The sequence below is a fragment of the Sarcophilus harrisii genome, chromosome X, assembly GCF_902635505.1.
Source record: "Sarcophilus harrisii chromosome X, mSarHar1.11, whole genome shotgun sequence".
Taxonomy (NCBI): Eukaryota; Metazoa; Chordata; class Mammalia; order Dasyuromorphia; family Dasyuridae; genus Sarcophilus; species Sarcophilus harrisii.
The window spans coordinates 20,296,634-20,316,227 of NC_045432.1; the positions used below are offsets into that span (position 1 = coordinate 20,296,634).

Below are 19,594 nucleotides of genomic sequence, written 5' to 3' on the forward strand. Positions count from 1 at the left end.
TTTGGTGGTGGTGGTGATGGGGTTTAATCTGGGTTTTCGGTCTCCGGTTGGTGTTCTAGTCCTTAAACAGATTGCCTCCTGGGGAGGATCTGGAATCAAGGAATAAGGGTCTGGGGTTTGAAGGGAAGAAGGTAGAATTAGAGAGTTAGGGTTCCCTGGGCCTTGGAGGGCTGGGGTAAGATCAGACAGAGTCAGGTATTGGGGAATCTTCTAGCCTAGGATTAGGGAGAGGAGCCATTGAGCTTGTCAGCTTCAGAAAGGGCTCAGGGCTCTCATTGTCTTTCATCTGCGGTCCCTCCATGCCCTGGAACGGCAGCGTTGCTAGAAACGTGACCCTATCAAGAGGCTGTCATTTTTTGTTATTGTTCAGTCATTTTTCAGTCATGTCTAAACTCTTTGTGACCTTGTTTGAGGTTTTCTTGGCAGAAATACCGGCGTGATTTACCACTTCCTTCTCCGATTCATTTTACAAATAAGGAAACCCAAACCAGTAGGGTGAAGTGACTTGCCCAGGGCCACAGCTGATAACTATCTGAGGCTGGATTTGAACTCGGGTGCTCTATCCACTGCAGCATCAGCTGCTGATCCTCATCGCCAAACCGAGCGGTAGACTGAGGCTTGAAAGGGGGGTCTCTCTCTGTATCCTGCACCCAGTAGGCCCTTTAATAAATGGATGTTGCCTGAATCTATCCCATCATACCTTTTTCTAAAACTGTACAATTACCTTTGAGTAATTTGAAACACTAAGATTCTATTCTTAGCTGCCCTTTTGTGGTCAACATCATGGAGAAAAATTAGTACATCTCTTACTCATTCTTTTCCTAATGGATTTTTAAAAGTTCCTTTTTTAAAAAAAATTAAGTATTTTCTCTCTCCTCCATTCCTCCCCCCTGTCCAAGAAAAAGAGAATTCTGTAACAAAAATGTATAAACCAAAGGCCCCACATCCATATCTTTCTTTTTAAGGACAGATTTGGGGATTCTATCGGTCCAGATGATGAAATGGGACCTTTGCCAGAGTGTAAGTGGAGACCCAAGAGAACGCTGGGCCTTTTCTGGCTTCAGTTCTGCTGGTTGGATTTAGTGTCATTTGAATTGCATTTTATAAAACCTGATATTTCGGCCTTGAAATTTGGGAGAAGAATCTGGGGAAGACCTAGATGACTGCTTCAAACATCTCTGACTTCTAAGAGAGTGATACTAAAAGTTTTTGCTCATCATAGTTTGAAAAACTCAGCTGAGGCCCAAAGAGATGCTCTGGGCTCTGGAGAAGGGGCAGCTGTGACTTCCCTCAGGCTCCCGATTCTTTGGATTCGCCCAAGTCAGCACCTTCGTTGGCCAAAGCGCCAGCCTCCGGGGCCTTAGACGGCCCTACGGGAGAGCCGAGAGGAGCTGTCAGAACCAAGCCTGCCCAGGGCCAATCTGAACTAAAAATGGTTGTTTTACACTCGAGACTGGTCTCGTTTCTCCTGGGATCGTGAGTGGAGGCCCGGCCTGGTTTTTCCCCATAACTTCTCAAAGAGGATGTCTGTAGGCTAAGCCAGCCACCAGAGCAGAAACTAGAAGGAAGGGGCAGGCAAGGCCAAGATTAAAGTCTGGTGGAACATGCTGGGTTGCCTTGGACTCTTGGGAATGTTGATATCTTGGCAGGAGAGTGATGTGGGAACCCTTAGGATCCTGTCGGAGGTCACTGTCAGAAAGTATCCCTCCTCAGGCCAAGGAAAGCTCAGGGCTTTGTTCCCCCTCTCCCTCCAACTGAGGGGAGGGAATGGTACTAGTCTCCACCCCAAAATGTATTTTTATATCCTAGATCGAGATCTACAAAGATCCTCGGAGACCATCTAGTTCAAGCCCTTCATTTTACAGAGTAGGAAACTGAGGCCTAGGGTAGAAAAGGGACTTGGCCAAGGTCACATGGGTAGCAAGTGCCAGAGGGGGCCATTTCATCCCAGGTCCTCTGACTCTGGAACTTGTTCTTTGCATTGTACCTTAAAACGGTCTTTCCTCTACCCACCAAAAAAAAACATGTCTTGAAAAATCTCAGGTGTTGTTTGTCCACGAGGCCTCTGAGATCAGCACGTAAACACTGAGGGCAGTGTCCCTGCTATTATTTGTCTCTGCGGGACCTCGTCCCCTCCCTCTGGTACAGAACCTTGCCCTTACCGAGTAGTTACTAAGTGGTATTTAGTTACTGAGCACCTAGAATTAGTTTGCCCTCTCCTGTTCTGTGGCCCCTGGGCAAAGGTCCTGGCATATCACTCGCGCCCTTCCAAAGGAAGTACCATATATAGCAGCCCACAGTCTGGTGGCCTGGAAATCTGTACCAGCTGTAAGCTTTTGGGACTTGTGCTTAGTAATGAAGAGACTCTGATAATCCCTCTGGGCCCTGGTAGCCCTCAGTCCTCAGAATAGCAACAGAAAAGCATCTGGTCCTCATCACCTCATTTTGGAAAGGAGGCCACCGAAGCTCAGGGAAGTCGAGGCAGTTGCCCAGTCACCCGGCAGCAGAATCTGGACTCGAAAGCGAGGCAACTGCCTCTCCGCCTTGTGCTTGCTGCCAGTATTCTTTATACGTTTGAATCATGCTTCAGCTATTTATTGCCATTTGCCCTCTCTGATTCAGCCTCAGGACTGCATTGTCTGGAACAGCTGGAGACCCGGGAGCCTGAGCTACACTGACCCCCACTAAGCCGGGCCTGTCCTGGGGCCGGGATGGAGTGGAGGATTTACTATACTGGGGGAGGGGAGATTATGACTGATTTAGATGATGACTCAGGGAGAAAGGACTCCCCCATTGGTTATCTTTCAGCTATCCTGCCCCCCCCAAGTGCTTTTTCAGAGTTCTCACCCACTCCTTCCTCAGTTCCAGGAAGGACAGCTTCCCTGGTCTTTGGCAGGGACGTGATCTATCATGTGGCCCCAAAGTCATGCCGAAAACAATGCCTTCTCACTGTGTGGGGCAATCCATCGGGGGCCTTGGTGTTCCATTGCACAGACTGGAGGGGAAAATAGCCCCAAATCCAGCTTTGAACCAGTTGGAGCCAGCCACAGGCCTCCGGATAGCCTCAGAAATCCCACATCTGGAGAGGGGCTCCTCAGTTTAGCAGCATTTTCTCAGAGCTCCTCAAAGAATCGCTGATTGTGGCTCTCAATCTGACGGGCTACCTCCCCGCTTTGGGGAAATTTCTTGCCAAGCTCAGTGACTAGTTCTGACCCTCATATTAACTCCCTATATGGCCATCGGCAGGTGACTTCCCTCCCCTGGGCCTCAGTTTCCCCCTCTGTAAAATGAGGGTGTTGGATTAGGTGGCTCCCGGGATCCCTTTCAGTTTGGGGTTCAGGATCTTATAATCCAGAATGAAAGCATATAGACCTGTGACTAAAAGGGACTTCAGAGGCTATTGAGTTTAATATCACTTGACAGAAAAAGAAACTGAGGCTGAAATGGGAGTGATGACTTATCCAAGGTGATGATGTTAGGGGGTAAAGCTGAAATTAGAACCCAGGTGTCCTGTCTTTTAATCAGTCCACAGCAGAAAGACTCCTGTGTCTTTCTGAGAGCAGGGAAGATTGCTTGTATCTTTGAAGCCCCAAGGCACAGAGCCTGACATGTAGCAGAGACTGAGCAAATCCTCACAGATTGATGAATAGTGGGATCAGACTTTGCGGAGTGGGTTCGTCAATTGCAAAGAATATATTGGAGCCTGCAGAATCCCAGGATCCATACAGTTAGAAGGGATGCTAGAGACTGCCTAGAATTAAAACTGCACTAAGATTTTTGGGACATCCAGTACAAGCACACAGGATAGGAATATATATGTGTGTGTGTATCTATGCATATATGTATATATTATTTTTCTGCAAATAGATTTCCAATGTGGAATCCATCTCCTTTTAAAACTTTTAGTCAGCCATGCCCTAGGCAAAAGGATGTCTCCGGCTTTTCTTGCATGTTGGGCCAGACCAGTTTATCAGGAAACAAAGAAGGGATAGCCTCATCACAAGACTCCAGAAAGCCCCAGGATTCTGCCATACTGGTGGATTCTTTGTGTAATGGTGGCCCACAATGCTGTATTTTTTTTGTTTTTCATTTTTCATCTGAGAGAGGAAAGGAAAGAAAAATTCTTAATTCACATAATAATACACAGACACATTTGTTCACTGGCAATGAAAACAAGTTTAAGCTCATGAATATGTGCATTTTTATTCCATAACAAGTGTCTGGTTCTTAAGGAGAGGAAGCCATGTTTGTTCTTCTGACTTGAGCAAGCTCTCCATCTGTCAGTGTGGTTTGGGATTGTCTTTCTAAGAATCTTTCCCACAAGTGATTATCTCAGAGGGGGAAAATAACCAAGAATTTAATATCGGAGAGTTAAAGGTCTGTAGTTCTTGTTCATTTCTACAGTTGTTTCAATAGTTAAACTAATTGGAAGACAGGGTACATAAGACTAAATGTCAATTATAACATTGCCTCTCATTATTTCTATTCAGAAAAGGGATGATATTAATTGGAAAGGTTTTTTTTCCCTTTGTTCTGGTACCATCCGTGAGCCATCTTCAAGGAAAACATTATGAACGGTTCTCCGGGAGTACTTACTTATTTACTCAGTTAAACCCCTAGGATCTTTGCTTGATGTTCTAGCCTTTTCTTGATCACGAAAAGGCTGTGCTAGAATGAGTCAATCTGGAATTTAGGTGGATGGGGTTGTTTTGAGGTAGAGTAGCCAGACAAAACCAGATCTGGGGGGGGGGGCAAGACAGAGGAGAATTTGCTGTTTAGAAAATTAGAAAATCTTAAGACACTTTTCTGTCTATTCTTAAAACATTGAATACAGTTATCCCTTCCATAGTGTGACTTTTTATAGTACAGTTTCAATATCTCAGGTCAGCATAAGAAATTAAATGAGAATTTGGGAGGAGGTATTTCTATTATTTGTGGAAGCTTTAGATCATATATGAAGGCCAGCAGGTGACTCAGAAAAAGGTCAGAAACTCAGAAATGCATTAAAATATATGTGTAGTTTTGTGTAATATCTTTTAAATCTTTATCTTTTAAAACCATAAGAATTCAGACTTCCTTTCTGGTGCAAATGGGAGGGCCCACAAATTTCACATGGATTTTACGGCTCACAGAACCGCGTGTCCCTAACCCCTGCAATGGGGAAGGATTAGCTGAATATATTTTTTCAGCATTTCAACATTTCTTTGAGCTACATAGGATTTGGTAAGTGCTGGGACAGAAGTGTTTAATATTGGACATTTCCTGCCTGATGAGATGGATCAGCAGGCAGGTACAAATCTCCCATTTCAAATCAGCCCAGTGGTGGGGACATAACAACTACACGTGAAGCTGTGATTACATTAAATCCTTCACTTGGCTTTTGGAAGGTTTGAATTTTTATTCAAAATTAAATAAATTAAGATGTAAAATGTTGACAAGCTCACAAAGAACCTGAAAGGACTGAACAACAACAGGCACTACACTAAGCGCTGGAGATACAAAAGCAAGAAACCAGGTATTTGCTGCCCTTGAGGAAATGTATTTCTTTTTTGTTTGTTTTTATTATATTAATATGCCATAACTTATTCAGCTAGTTTAAAATCGTTGGACATGAGAATCTACCTTTGTTTTTTTTTTTAAGTTTTCAATAGTATTTGATTTCCCCAATACATGTGAAGATAGTTTTCAACATTTGTTTTTGTAAGACTTTGTGTTCCAAATTTTTGTCCCTTACCTCGCCCTCCCCAAGAAAGCAAGTAACCTGATATAGGTTAAATACATGCAGTTCTTTTAAACATATTTCCATATTTGTCAAGTTGTGCAAGAAAAATAAATCAAAAGGGGAAAAATTGTGAGAAATAAAAAAACCCAACCAAATAAAAAGTGTTTTGATCCATATTCAGTCTCCATAATTCTTTCTCTGGAGGCTGATAATATTTTTCATCTCAAACCTATTGGAATTGCCTTGAAACACCTCATTGTTGAGAAGAACCAAGTCTATCACAGTTGAACATTACATAATCTTGTTGTTGCTGCATACAATGTTCTCTTGGTTCTGCTCACTTCACTCAGCATCAGTTCATGGCTTTTCTGAAACATCCTGCTGATCATTTCTTATAGAACGATAATATTCCCTTATTTCAAATACCAGAACTTATTCAGCCATTTCAAAATTGTTGGGCATCCATTCAGTTTCCAGTTCCTTGCCACTGCAAAAAGGGCTGCTACAAACATTTTCACACACGTGAGTCTTTTCTCCTCTTATGATCTCTTTGGGATATAGAACCAATGGTGACATTGCTGGATCAAAGGGCATGCACAGTTTGATAGCCCTTTGAGCATAGTTCCAAATTGCCCTCCAGAATGGTTAGATCATTTCACAACTACACCAACAATGCATTAAGTGTCCCAGTTTCCCCTCATCCCCTCCAACATTCATCATTATCTTTTCCTGTCATCATAGCCGATCTGAGAGGTGAAGTAGTATTTTAGAATTGTCTTAATTTGAATTTCTCTAATCAATAACGATTTAGAGTATTTTTTCATATGATTAGAAATGACTTGAATTTCTCTATCTGAAAATTGTCTATTCATGTCCTTTGACCATTTATCGATTGGGGAATCACTTGTATTCTGATAAATTTGACTGAGTTCTCTATGTTTTAGGAATGAGACCTTTATCAGAAACACTGACTATAAAAATTGCTTCCCTTCTTTCTGCTTTCCATTTAATCTTGGTTGCATTCATTTCATTTGTGGAAAAAAAAAACTTTTAATTTGATGTAATCAAAATTATCCATTTTGCATTTCATAATGTTCCTTAGTTCTTCTTTGGCCATAAATTCCTCGCTTCTCCACAGATCTGACAAGTAAACTATCCCTTGCTCTCCTAATTTGCTTATATTATCACCCTTTATGTCTAAATCATGAACCCATTTTAACCTTATCTTAGTACAGGGTGATTTAACACCCTGTTGGTCAATGCCTAGTTTCTGTCAAATTAATTTTTTTAAATTTTCCTGGCAATTATTGTCAAATAGGGAGTTTTTATTGCAGAAACTGGGGCCTTTGGATTTATCAAACACTAGCCTACTATAGTCATTGAGTATTATGGCTTGCGAGCCTAACCTATTCCACTGATCCACTACTTTATTTTTTAGGTAGTACCAAATGTTTTGATGACCACTGCTTTTGATGACCACCTGCCTTTGCTTTTTTTTCATTAATTCCCTTGATATTCTTGACCTTTTGTTTTTTCAGATGAATTTTGTTATTTTTTCTAGCTTTATAAGGTAATTTTTTGGCAGTTTGATTGTTATGGCACTGAATAAGTAGATTAATTTAGGTAGAATTGTGATTTTTATTATACTAACTCTGCCTACCCATGAATAATTGATATTCCTCCAGTTGTCTAGAACTAACTTTATTTGTGTGAAAAGTGTTTTATAATTATATTCATATAGTTTCTGACTTTGTCTTGGCAGGTAGAGTCCAAATATTTTTTTATAGTCTACAGTTATTTTAAATGGGATTTCTCTTTCTATCACTTGCTATTGGGCTCTGTTGGTAAAATATACAAATGCTGATAATTTACGTGGATTTATTTTATATTCTGCAATTTTGCTAGAGACTTAATTGTTTCTGTAGTTTCTCAAGAATTCTCTAAATACAATGATAAATGTAACATAGTACCATCTACAAAGTCTTTTGTTTCTCTTCAATTCTTTCTTCTCTCATTGCTGTACATTTCTAGTACAATATGCATACTAGTGGTGATAATGGGCAACATTGTTTCATCCCTGATCTTATTGGGAATGCTTCTAACTTATCTCTATTACATATAATGTTTGTTGATGGTTTTAGACAGATGCTACTTATCATGTTAAGGAAAATTCCATTTATTCCTACGCTCTAGTATTTCTATTAGGAACAGATGTTGTATTTTGTCAAAGCTTTTTCTGCATCTATTGAGATGATCATATGATTTCCATTTGTTTTGTTGTTGATATGATCAATTATGCTGGTAGTTTTCCTGATATTGAACCAGCCCCACATTCCTGGTATAAATCGCACTTAGTTATAGCGTATTATCCTGCTGATAAATTGCTGTTATCTTTTTGCTAATACTTTATTTAAGATTTTTCATCAATATTCATTAGGGAAATTGATCTATAATTTTCTTTCTCTGTTTTGGCTCTTCCTGGTTTAGGTATCAGCACCTTATCTGTGTCATAAAAGGAATTTGGTAGGACTACTTCATCTATTTTTCCAAATAGTTTATATAGTATATAGGAATTAATTGCTTTTTTAAATGTTAGAATTTAAATGTTTAAATTCAAAAAGTAGAATTCACTTGTAAATCCATCTGGCCTTGGAAATTTTTTCTTAGGTAATTCCTTGATGGCTTGTTCGATTTCTTTTTCTAAAATGGGACTATTTAAGTATTGTATTTCTTTTTTTGTAAATCTGGGTAATCTATTTTTGTAAATATTCATCCATTTTACTTAGATTGTCAGAACTGTTAGCATACAGTCTGGCAAAATAATTCCTAATTATTGCTTTTATTTCCTCTTCTTTGGTTTTAAGTTCACCCTTTTCATTTTTGATACTGGTAATTTGGTTTTCTTCTTGAGGAAATTCATTTCTAATGAGGAAAGATAGCACAGAAGAGTCTGGGATGTGCAGTAGAGATCTGGTCATGAGCAAGAGAATGTAAAATTTCATGCAGTAGAGCCCATGGTGGTTCCAGGGGGTAAAGTCCAAACTTCCTAGGGGAGGCAGATGTAGTGAGAATAGATTTTATTACCTTTGTCTACTTAGCATAACTGACTCCATTTTGTCTAGGTTCCCCTTTTTGTGATTTTTTTTTTTTTTTTTTTTGGTGATTCAGTCGTTTTGGGTCAGTGGGGGAATGTTGTATAGAATTGATCTGGAAAATCTGAGCCAGATTAAAGAGGACTTAAAATTTCAAACAGAGGTAATAGGGAGCCACTGCAGTTTATTGAGAGATATGGTAAGACCTGTTCTATAGGAAAATCACTGCTCTGGAGGATGAATTGGAGAGGGGAAACCTTGGAGGCAGGGAAACTAATGAAGAGGATATTGCAATAATAATCCCCATGAGAAGAGTCAAATTTAGGTGGTTGAAGGTAATAGATAAGATATGGGTGGGGAACAAGGCCAGAGTGACAAGTAGAGGACATCAGGCTTGTGAACCTGCCTGACTAGAAGGTGCTGGCCCTCTCAGTAGTACTTCACAAATTAGGGAAGAGATAACAGAACCCGTTTGGGACAAAGTGAGTATGAAGAATATACAAAGGGAGATGTCCAAAAGGCAGTTGGGGATGCAGCTCAGAGGAGAAAGGAGAGTGGGAGATGGCATTTTGGGAGTTGTCTGTGGAGCCACGGGCATGTGCTGCCTTATGACATCATCTGTTGCTTGTCTCCTGTCTCATTATTTAACTTAACTTTTCTTGTGTTTATATATAAGCTTCTCAGTTAGAGAGTAAATAATAACAACTGACATTTATATAAAGCTTGAAAGTTTGGAAAGGACTTGATATTATCTCATTTGATTCTCCCAGAAACCTTGGAAAGTGCTTTGTAAACCGTAAAACATCAAATAAATGTGAACTTAGCATTTCCCAGTTGAGTGAAACCTTAAAATGTGAACTATCATAGCTGAGCAGTACTTTAGTTCTTAGTATTTTAATCTCCTCTGCCATTTGCCTTCTCCTTCTTATGACCCTTGCCCCATGGCTCCATTCACTGTCCCTGTGACTCCCCAAACCAGGACTCCCTTTCCTGGCTAACAGTCCTCTATGTGTGATATGTCTTCCTAGTGGCAAGTTCCTTGAGAGCAAGGGACTCTTGTTTTTATACTTTCATCCCTAGCACCTAACTAGCTATTTGGCACATTGTAGGAATCTATTTTTTTTTTTATTCATTCATTTCAACACTGAGTATTGGTACCGGGTAAATCCCAGATCGTAGATCATGAAATTTTTCAATGTCACAGATGGAAGGGGCTTTCGAAAACACCTCTCATATCTAATAAGTGTTGGAACTGGGACAGAATTCAGGTCTCGGTACACACCACCCTGTTTCTCTTTTTCCTATTAGCAGATCACTATACCCTTTCAGCATAAGTGAGCAGGTAATTGCTAAGAACCAGGGAGGGAGGGAACGGATGGAAACATCATCTGGAAAACTCAAAAGCTCAGAACTAGAACCATCGTATCTGCCTCAGTTTAAGGTTCTAGGCATTTATATTCTGACCTGGCAGAGGAAAGGGAGAAAGTGGTGAAGAAAAACAAAAGTAAAAAAAAACACTTCTAGGTAAGGCTACTTTGGAGGAAGCAATGATTGGTTGAGGTCTCCTGAACATGACTTCTAGGAAGATTGGGAAACTGTGCTTACAGAGTGATAGTAAGAACAATAATTCTCATAGAAAGAAGGGTTTGGAGCAATCCTTTTGATAATATTATTTTTTTATTATGAAGTTAATAATCATCAAGAAACATTCCCGAAAAAAGCACCAAAAAAGAGGATTGTTCACGAAAATGCGAATTTACCTCGTATAGCTTTTTATAAAATATGCATCAAATTGACCATAAGAATACCAAGACTAGTGTTCTTGCCTGTCCTTCCGCTCTCTGTACTAACATCCAGGATGAGTATACCTTTCTAGCTATACATGAGCATTTTGGTCCTGAGGAGATACATGGACTCTGGATTCTTGATAAAGGGCTTAGGTCATCCTTCAAACTGGCAAAGTTAACAAAAAAGGAAAATAGCAATTATTTCAGGAGATAGGAGGGAACAGGGATACCATTACATTTTGAGTGAAGCTGTGAAATGAGCTGAGTTTTCTGGAAAGCAATTTGGAACAACAACAATAATAACGATAATCGTTTATGATGGCTTAGTGTTATTAAACCAAAAATTTGCCAAACTATGCCAAACCTTTTTGACTTATGTTCTACAAGACTTATATCACCAAAAGAGCATATACAAAGAAAACATTGATGTGCACAAAAATATTTATGGCAGTGCTTTTATGTGAGCAAAGAATTGGAAAATAAGAGGGATTCCCATTAATTGTAGCATAGCTGAACAGCTTATGGTATAATATTTCATTATATTCTTTTTATCCTGAGAAAGGGAAAAAGAGATCAATTTTGAGAAACATAGAGGAGAGGATTCTGGGAAGATGGTGAACTAATCCAGAAAATTCCAAGCTCTCCAGATTTCTCCCACAAACAAGACAAAATAGTGCCTCATGGCAACCATAGAAGAATTAAAACAAAAGGAGTTGGGGCTAAGGTATTCTTGGGATAATCAGAGAAGATCCAAAAGTTTGGCTCATATGAAGTGTAACCACCTCCAGGCTAGTTCTCCTGGAATAACAGAACCCTGCTGCTAGCTGGATTGAATGGTAGCCTTGGCCCAAGCCACAGGCATTTTCATATCCTGGACAGTTTAGGAAGTCAGGCATCAGAGTCGGGGAAGATGGAGTGAACCTCTGCTGATAAAGGAGCCAGGTCCAGCTCTGTTGCTGAGATATGTCCCTGGGCAAGAAGGAACCATCAAGAACCAGATAATGCATAAGCAATGAGGCAGGGATGCTTTTTTCTGTGGACACTTAAAGGAAGATAGTTCTTGGTTTCTTGTTCCAGGACAAAGGGGAGAACTGGAGGAGGACCTGAGGCCAGAGGTACCATTTCCCATGCCAGAGGTACCATTTCCCATACCAGAGGACTAGAGGTGATTACAAGAACAATCCGCTATAAGTTTTTTTAAATGAGCAGGCAAAGAAGAAAGAACCCAAACATAGAAAATTACCATGGTAATAGAGTATACTGGGGTTCATTTTCAGAGGAGAATACTGTTGTAAAAAATGCCTCTCCCATCCCAAAGAGTAATGTCAAATGGTTACCTGTTCAAAAAGAATTCATAGAAGAATTCAGAAAAGATTTTAAAAATCAAATGAGAGAGATCGAGTTAAAACTTAAAATAAGAACTATCCAAGAAACAGAAGATTATAAAAAGAAAGGCAATCAACTAGAAAAGAAGTTCTAGAATCTTAAGGAAGAAAATGAATTTAAAAACTAGAATTGAATAAGGGGAAGACAGCCACACTATAAGAGACCAAGAAATAATAAAGCAAAATATACAGAAAGAAAAAAGAGAAGATAATGTGAAACATCTCATGAGAAAACTGACCTGAAGAGATTAAGAAGAGAAAACATAAGAATAATTAGACTATCTAAAAGCTACAATTAAAAAAAGAATCTTGATAATTAAAGAAAATTATCCTGAAGTGTTAGAACATCAGGGAAAATGTGTGTGTGTATTTAGAACTGGAGGGAACCTTTCTCCAACTATCATCATTTTACAAATGAAGGGAATGAAATTGAGAAAGCTTAAGTGATCACTAGGGGTCACATAGCTAGAAAGCTAGTGTCTAGAACAGGATTTGAACTCATATCTTGCTATCTCTAAGTCTAGAACTCTATCTGTTGCATCATTTAGTCGAGGAAAGGGTCCCTTACCCAGTCTTTTACCACCCTTACTCGTGGTACTGTTGGATCATACAGGAAAAGTCTGATTTGACTTGTCATCTTTGCCAAGGCGGGAGGTGGAACTTCAGAGTTCTTTGAATTTACATTCAATGGTTTGGAGTATTTTTATATTTGTTGAAAACTTGCCTTTTTTCTTTTGAAAATTACTTCTTGTATCCCCGCTCCAAAGCATCCACTCTTTAGCTGCCAAAGTGATTTTCCTAAAAAGCACAGGTTTGACCATGTCACACCCTGACTTCCTGTTGCCTTTAGGAGCAAATAGAAAACTTCTCTTTTAGGCATTCAAAGCCTTTCATGATAACCTAGCCCCTTTCCTTCACCACCCTCCCTCCCACTTTTACAGTCTTCTTAACTTTTACTCCCTGCTATATACTCTTTGATCTAGTGACATGATCTCCTTCCTGTTCTATAAACAAAACACTCCATTTCTCTGCTACAGGAATTTTCTCTGGCTTGTAGTATCCTCTATTCCATTATGAACTCCACTTTTTCCCCAGTGCTTAGCACAGTGCCCGACATTTAGTAGACACTTTAATATATACATAGATTATTATGTTAAATATTATAACATACAATATATACATATACATACATACTTAGCATTGTTCCTGGTACAGAGTGAGTACGAAAGTGTCTTTTCATTCATTTTTTATGTTATTTTTAAAAATTTTAATAGTATTTTATTTTTCCAAATACATGTAAAGAGTTTTCAACAACATTCACCTTTGCAAAACCTTGTTTCACATTTTTCTCCCTCTTCTCTCCCCTCCCCCCTTCCCAAGACAGTGAATGATAATCTGTTTTGGTTAAACATGAGCAATTGAGCAATTGTTCTAAACATATTTCCACAATAGTCATTATGTGCAAGAAAAATCAGATCAAAAGGAAAAAAAAAAAGCCAAGCAAACAAACAAAAAGGGCAAAAATCCTATGCTTTGATTCATTCAATCTCTATAGTTCTCTCTCAGGTTGTGGATGGCTCTTTTCATCCCAAGTCCATGGGAATTGGTCTGAAGCACCTCAGTGTTGAAAAGAGCCAAGTCCATCACAGTTGATCGTCACATAATCTTGTTCTTGTTATGTACAATGTTCTTTTGGTTCTATTCACTTCACTTAGCATCGGTTCATGTAAATCTTTCCTTTTCTGAAGTCAGCCTGCTCATCATTTCTTTTTTTTTTTTTTTTTTTTTTTTAATAGCCTTTTATTTACAGGATATATACATGGGTAACTTTACAGCATTAACAATTGCCAAACCTCTTGTTCCAATTTTTCACCTCTTACCCCCCCACCCCCTCCCCTAAATGGCAGGATGACCAGTAGATGTTAAATATATTAAAATATAACTTAGATACATAATAAGTTGCTCATCATTTCTTATAGAACAATAATATTCCATTATTTCCATATACCATAACTTATTCAGCCATTCTTCAACTGATGGGCATCCTTAGGAGACATTTAATTAGTACTTATTGCTCGATATATGTTTTAGATATAGGACATTTTTCAGAGAAATTTGCTACAAAAGGCTTTCCCCTTCCCACTTAACTGTTTCCCTTCTGATTCTGACATTATTGATTTTGTTTGTAACAAAGCTTTAAATTTTATGTAATCAGAATTATCCATTTTATCTCCTGTGATCCTCTAAATTGTCCCCTGTTCATTATATCTCCTTTCTTGCTCCCCTACTTTGTTTATGATATGACCTTTCATATTGAGGTCATATGTCCATTTAGAGCTTACTAAGGTATGAGATGTGGTGCTAGATGTTAGTTTAATTTCTCCTAGATGGACGTTCATAGTCAAATAATGAGTTTTTAGCCCAATTATTGGTGTCCCTGCATTTACTGAATGCAGTGCTATTACATTCAATTGCTTCTGAGTCTTGTAGATCTTAGTCTGTTCCACTGCTCAACTTTGATTTCTTACCCAGTAACAAATAGCTTTGATGGTTACTACTTTGTAGTACAATTTAAGATTTGATACTTTTACGCCTTCTTCTTTCCCACTAATTTTGATCATTCCCTTCAGGTTCTTGACCTTTTGTTCTCACAGGTGAATTTTGTTATTATTTTTTTGAATCCTTGAGTAATTTAGCGTGTATCAAAAAATACTCTAACAAAACTTAGGCAGTGTTTTTCATTTTGATTATATTAGCATAATTCAACCATGAGTAATCAATTCTATTCAGTTCAATACATATTTATTAAGTGCCTATTATGTGCTAGACAATCAATTGTTCTTTAATTATTTAAATCATCCTGTTATTTTTTTTTTAACAAAAAGTGTTTTCTAATTACATAATTCTTGTATGAGTCTTGGGAGACGGAATAAATAGATATCTTATTCTCACTCTAGTTATTTTCAGTGGAATATTTTTAATTAATTAATGACTGCTGGATTTTGTTGGTAAACTATAAAAAGGATGATAATTTGGAAGTGAGTTTATTTTATATTCTGTTGCTTGACTGAAGTGGTTAATGGTTTCTATTGTTTTAATTGAATTATTAAGCTTCTCTAAGCAAGCCATCATATTTTTATCAATTATCAAAGAAGACAATTTTGCTTTCTTCATCTGTGCTCCTTCCTTCGATTCCTTTTTCTCATCTTATTATCACAACTAGCACTTTTATAACCATACCAAGTAATTGTGGTAACAGTGGCCATCCTTGGTTTTTTTGTTTTGTTTTTTTCTTGATCTTACAGGAAAGGCCTCTAGACTTTCTCCATTATGGAGAATGACACCGCTTGGTAAAAGCTTCAGCAGTGTCCAGGATCAAGGAATTTGTTTCCTGTGGTTCTCTAAAGGTTCTGTGGGTTTAATCAGGCCAAAGGGTGTGTCTTGGTGGTATGCCTTGTCAGTGTCTGTGTCCATCTGGTGCTTGGGAAGCCTTTGGCACAGATATTGACAATATAATCACTGTGGGGAAAATGGGTGACAGATGGAATGAGCGCCCTTAGATTCAACCGTGCTAAGTGCCTAATGCCTCTGAGCAAAGTCTTCAGTCACCTTTCTTCCGGAGCAACTGAGAACAGAGCCACGGCCTCTAATATAGTGAGGAAAGTTCGGAGAGCCAGATTCTGTCTTACTGATAAGGAAGATCTTCCAAATAATTGAAGTTGTCTAATGATGGAAATGGGTTGATTTGAAAGATGGCCCATTCCAGTTCTAAACAATTTTATGAATCTCAATGTTTCCTGATCTTTTAACCCCACAGATCTATTCGGGCCCACCCGAGGACAATGCTGCACCCCCAGTGCCTCCTCCCAGGGTGACGGCAAGAAGACACAAACCCATCACGATTTCTAAGCGCCCATTGCGGGAAAGGACTGTTTTCTACACTTCTTCAGTGGAAGAAAATGAAGGTCAGTGCCAACAGTTTCTGAAAAGTGAGTTCTCTTCTTTCATCTTTTTCAACTTATAAAGTGGAACCTTCCATTCTTCTGGGCCTAGAACAACAAAAAAAGGTGCCAGAGGTTTAGATTCCAACTTCTCTCTCAGAAGGCCTAGTAAGACAGTTGGCTAATCAGGCTTCTGTGACAGAATTGAACTCGGTTCTATTCCATCAGAGGCCACTAAAAATTTTGAGATCCTGCCAAGGTTTTTAAAAATATACTTTATTTTATTTAAAAACATTCAATCTTATTTGATTTCTAGGTGCCCGTGCCCTCTCGCTCGCCTCCTTCCCTCAACTGAAAAGACAAAACCCATTATAATCATGTATAATCAAGAAAAACAAATCCCTGCCTTAGCCATGGTCCTCTTCTCTCTCTTCCTACTCAGAAATATGCCTTAATGCGTACTCTCTTAGCACTCTTATCCCATCACTTCTCTTTCTGGAGGTAGTACCCTAACATATTAAAACACATGAGAAAGGTGGAGGGCTTGAGACCCTGTAAGAAGCCTACCACTGGTAGACTGTATTTCTCACTCGTTCATGCTTAATTCAGTCGACATCATTTCATCAGTGTTCTCAAGTTTATTTTAATTCCTCATAATGCAATTACATTTCATAGATTAGATTGCTCATAGATTGCAATTTGGTCAGCTATTCTTTATCTCTGGTTATATCATTTGTTTCTAACTTTCTGCAATTATAAAGAATTCATCTTGATAAATGTGGGATTTTTCTTGGTCTCCAACCTTGTTGGTGTCTAAAACCAAAGACAGAGTTGCCAAATTGAATGGTAATTTGTTCGTATTTGTTCATATGGTGCTTTTTTTGCTTAATTTTAAATTCTTCTCCAGAACTGTGGGACCAACTCACTGTTCCACCGGGAGTGAATTAACATATCTACTTTCCCATAGTCCCTCTAATATTTGTCTGTCATTTGCCATCTTTGCTAATTTTATGTAAGTGAACTTAATAACTAACAGTTGTTTAAATTTGCATTAGTGATTCTGAACCCTTTTTCATGATTGTTGATAGTTTGTATTTCTTTTAAAAATTGTTCATTTCTTTGGCTCTCTATTGGGAAATGGCTCTTAGTCTTCTAGAGTTGTGTCAATTCCCTGTACATATTGGATGTCAGAAATTCATTAGAAATATTTAATATAAATTGTCTTTTTTTTTTAGTTATGATTATCTTTTCTTCTTGTTTGTATATGTTGATTTTGTTCATGTAAAAAAAGCCTTAAGAGAACACTAGATTTTGAGTTAGAGGACCTGATTTGAATCCTGGCTCTACCTTTTACCTCTGTGTGCTTAGATGAGTCACTTACATCTCTCTGGGCCTCAGTTTTTTGACCTGTAAAATGAGGGGGTTAGATTAAATGATTCCCATGGTCCCCTTTAGTTCTCTAAATCTAATATATTAATATATATATATATATAATTATATAATGCATATCATATAATTATACTCAAACATATCTGTTTTGTCTTTTATGATCTCTTCTGTCACATGCCCGTTTAGGAATTCTGCTATCTATAGTGATAAATGATGTAATCCTCCATTTTTCTCCAATTTTTTTGCAATGTGAATTTTTATACTTAGATTGTTTATCTATTTGGCATTTTTGTGGTTCATGGTATTAAACGTTAGTCTAAACTTATTTTCTGCCAAACAGCTTTCCAGTTTTTCTAGCAGTTCTTATTAGATAAAGGATACCTCCTTTAATAGTTGGTATTCTTATTTATTGAATACAAGGTCACTGTAAATGTTTCTTTCTAGATCTTTTTTCTTTAATCTGTTCTTTACTTTTCTTTTAAACCAGTATCAGATAGGTTTTTTTTTTTTATTTTCTGGGGTTTTTGTTTGTTTTTGTTGTTTTTTATTGTTTTCTGTTATTTGTTTACTCTTTTTTTAAGCGTGCTATTTTTTTAAAATTTTGAGCTCCAGATTCTCTCCCTCCCTCTAGACCTTGGAGAAGGCAAGCAATGTGATAGCCATTATGCATGCACTCATGCAAATTTCCATATTAATCATGTTACAAAAAAAGCAAGAAAAACAATAAATTGAAAACAGTATGCGTCAGCCTGCACTCAGAGTTCATCAGTTCTTTCTCTGGAAATGCGGAACATTTTTCATTAGAACTCCTTCAAAATTGTCTTGATCGGAGTAGTTAAGTCTTTCACAATTAATCATCATACAATATTGCTGTTACTGTATAAAACATTTCCTGCCTTTTAGTAGCAGATAGTTTAGATAACTGGTGCTTTCTAATATAACTTGAGACTCAGCAATGCTAAATCTTACTTTTTTTTTCTTTAATTTCCTTGATATTCTCAACATTTGGCTATTCAATATGAATTTTGTTATTGTTTTTACGTACTCCTACTTCTTCTGCATGATTTAGTATAGTATTAAATTAATGTGGCCTAGCCATGTACATTGAATACTCCTCTAAATATTTAGTTCTTACATTATTTCTGTAAATATTACTTTGATATTATATTTATAAGGCATTTTGTGTCATGTTAGGTTATGTATTTTTTATAGTAATTTTAAAAAGATTTTCTCTTCTTCCTGGCTTTTTTTTTAAATGATGGGCAAAATGTTGAATATTTTTGTGAATTTATTTTGAATTGTGCTTCTTTGCTGAGGCAATCAGTTGTTTTAATTGTTTTTTTTTTCCATTACTCTCTGTGGTTCTCCAAGTAAACCATCTGCAGATAAAGATAATTTTGCCTCTTTGCCAATGTATATTTCCTTAATATCTTGTTCTTGTCGGATATTGTTAGTATTTCTAGTTCTATGTCAAATAATCATGAAAACATGGGATATGTTTGTTTCATTTTTGATTTTGGGAAAGCTTCCAGTATTCATCTGTTACAAATAATGCTCCCTATTGATACTCACTAACCATTTTTGATCATTTAAAGGAAGGCCCTTGCATTTCTATGCAGCTTAATTTTTTAAAATACTTATTAGCTATGTGACCTTGGGCATGGTACTTGACCTCCATTTGCCTTATTTTCCTCATCTGTAAAATGAAGAGAATGATAGTCCCTACCTCCCAGGATTGTTTTGAGGATTAGATGAGATAATGACTATAAAGTACTTCTTAAACGGGTATCTGGCACAGTAAATACTATTTAAATATTAGCTATTATTAACATAAATGAATATTTTGTCAAAGGCTTTTTTCATATGTTTATATCAGGGTTGGGGAACCTTTTTTTTTTTTCCCCCAAGGGCCATTTGAATATTTATAATATCAATCGTGGACCGTACAAAATTATCAACTTATAGAACTCAAGAAATGGGAGTTATTTGTATTTAGTTTTCAGCTCATTATCGCCTGCAGTTTTCTAGCAAATGATTTCACAGGCCTTAGATAGCTGTGGGTCAGACGTTCCCACTCCTGCTCTATGTAGTTGGCTTTTATTATATTTGTTAGTCATGTGATTAATAAGAAGTTAGCATAAATACACCTTAGTCATAAAGAGTTTTTGATATGTCTTTGCTAATGCTTAATTTAAGATTTTTGCATTATTTTTATGAAGATAATTTTTGATATATCTTTGCTAATGCTTAAGATTTTTGTATCATTTTTATGAAGATA

General features: G+C 37.6%; 1 protein-coding gene across 2 annotated transcripts in view; it reads left to right on the forward strand.

Moving 5' to 3' along the window:
* OPHN1 (oligophrenin 1) overlaps positions 1-19,594 on the forward strand; it is a 275,094-nt gene that overhangs the window by 233,356 nt on the left and 22,144 nt on the right. For both annotated transcript variants that reach the window (XM_031944591.1, XM_031944590.1), the window contains exon 20: positions 15,804-15,951. In XM_031944591.1, coding sequence (XP_031800451.1) covers positions 15,804-15,951 — 148 coding nt within the window. The remainder of the gene's footprint in view (positions 1-15,803; positions 15,952-19,594) is intronic.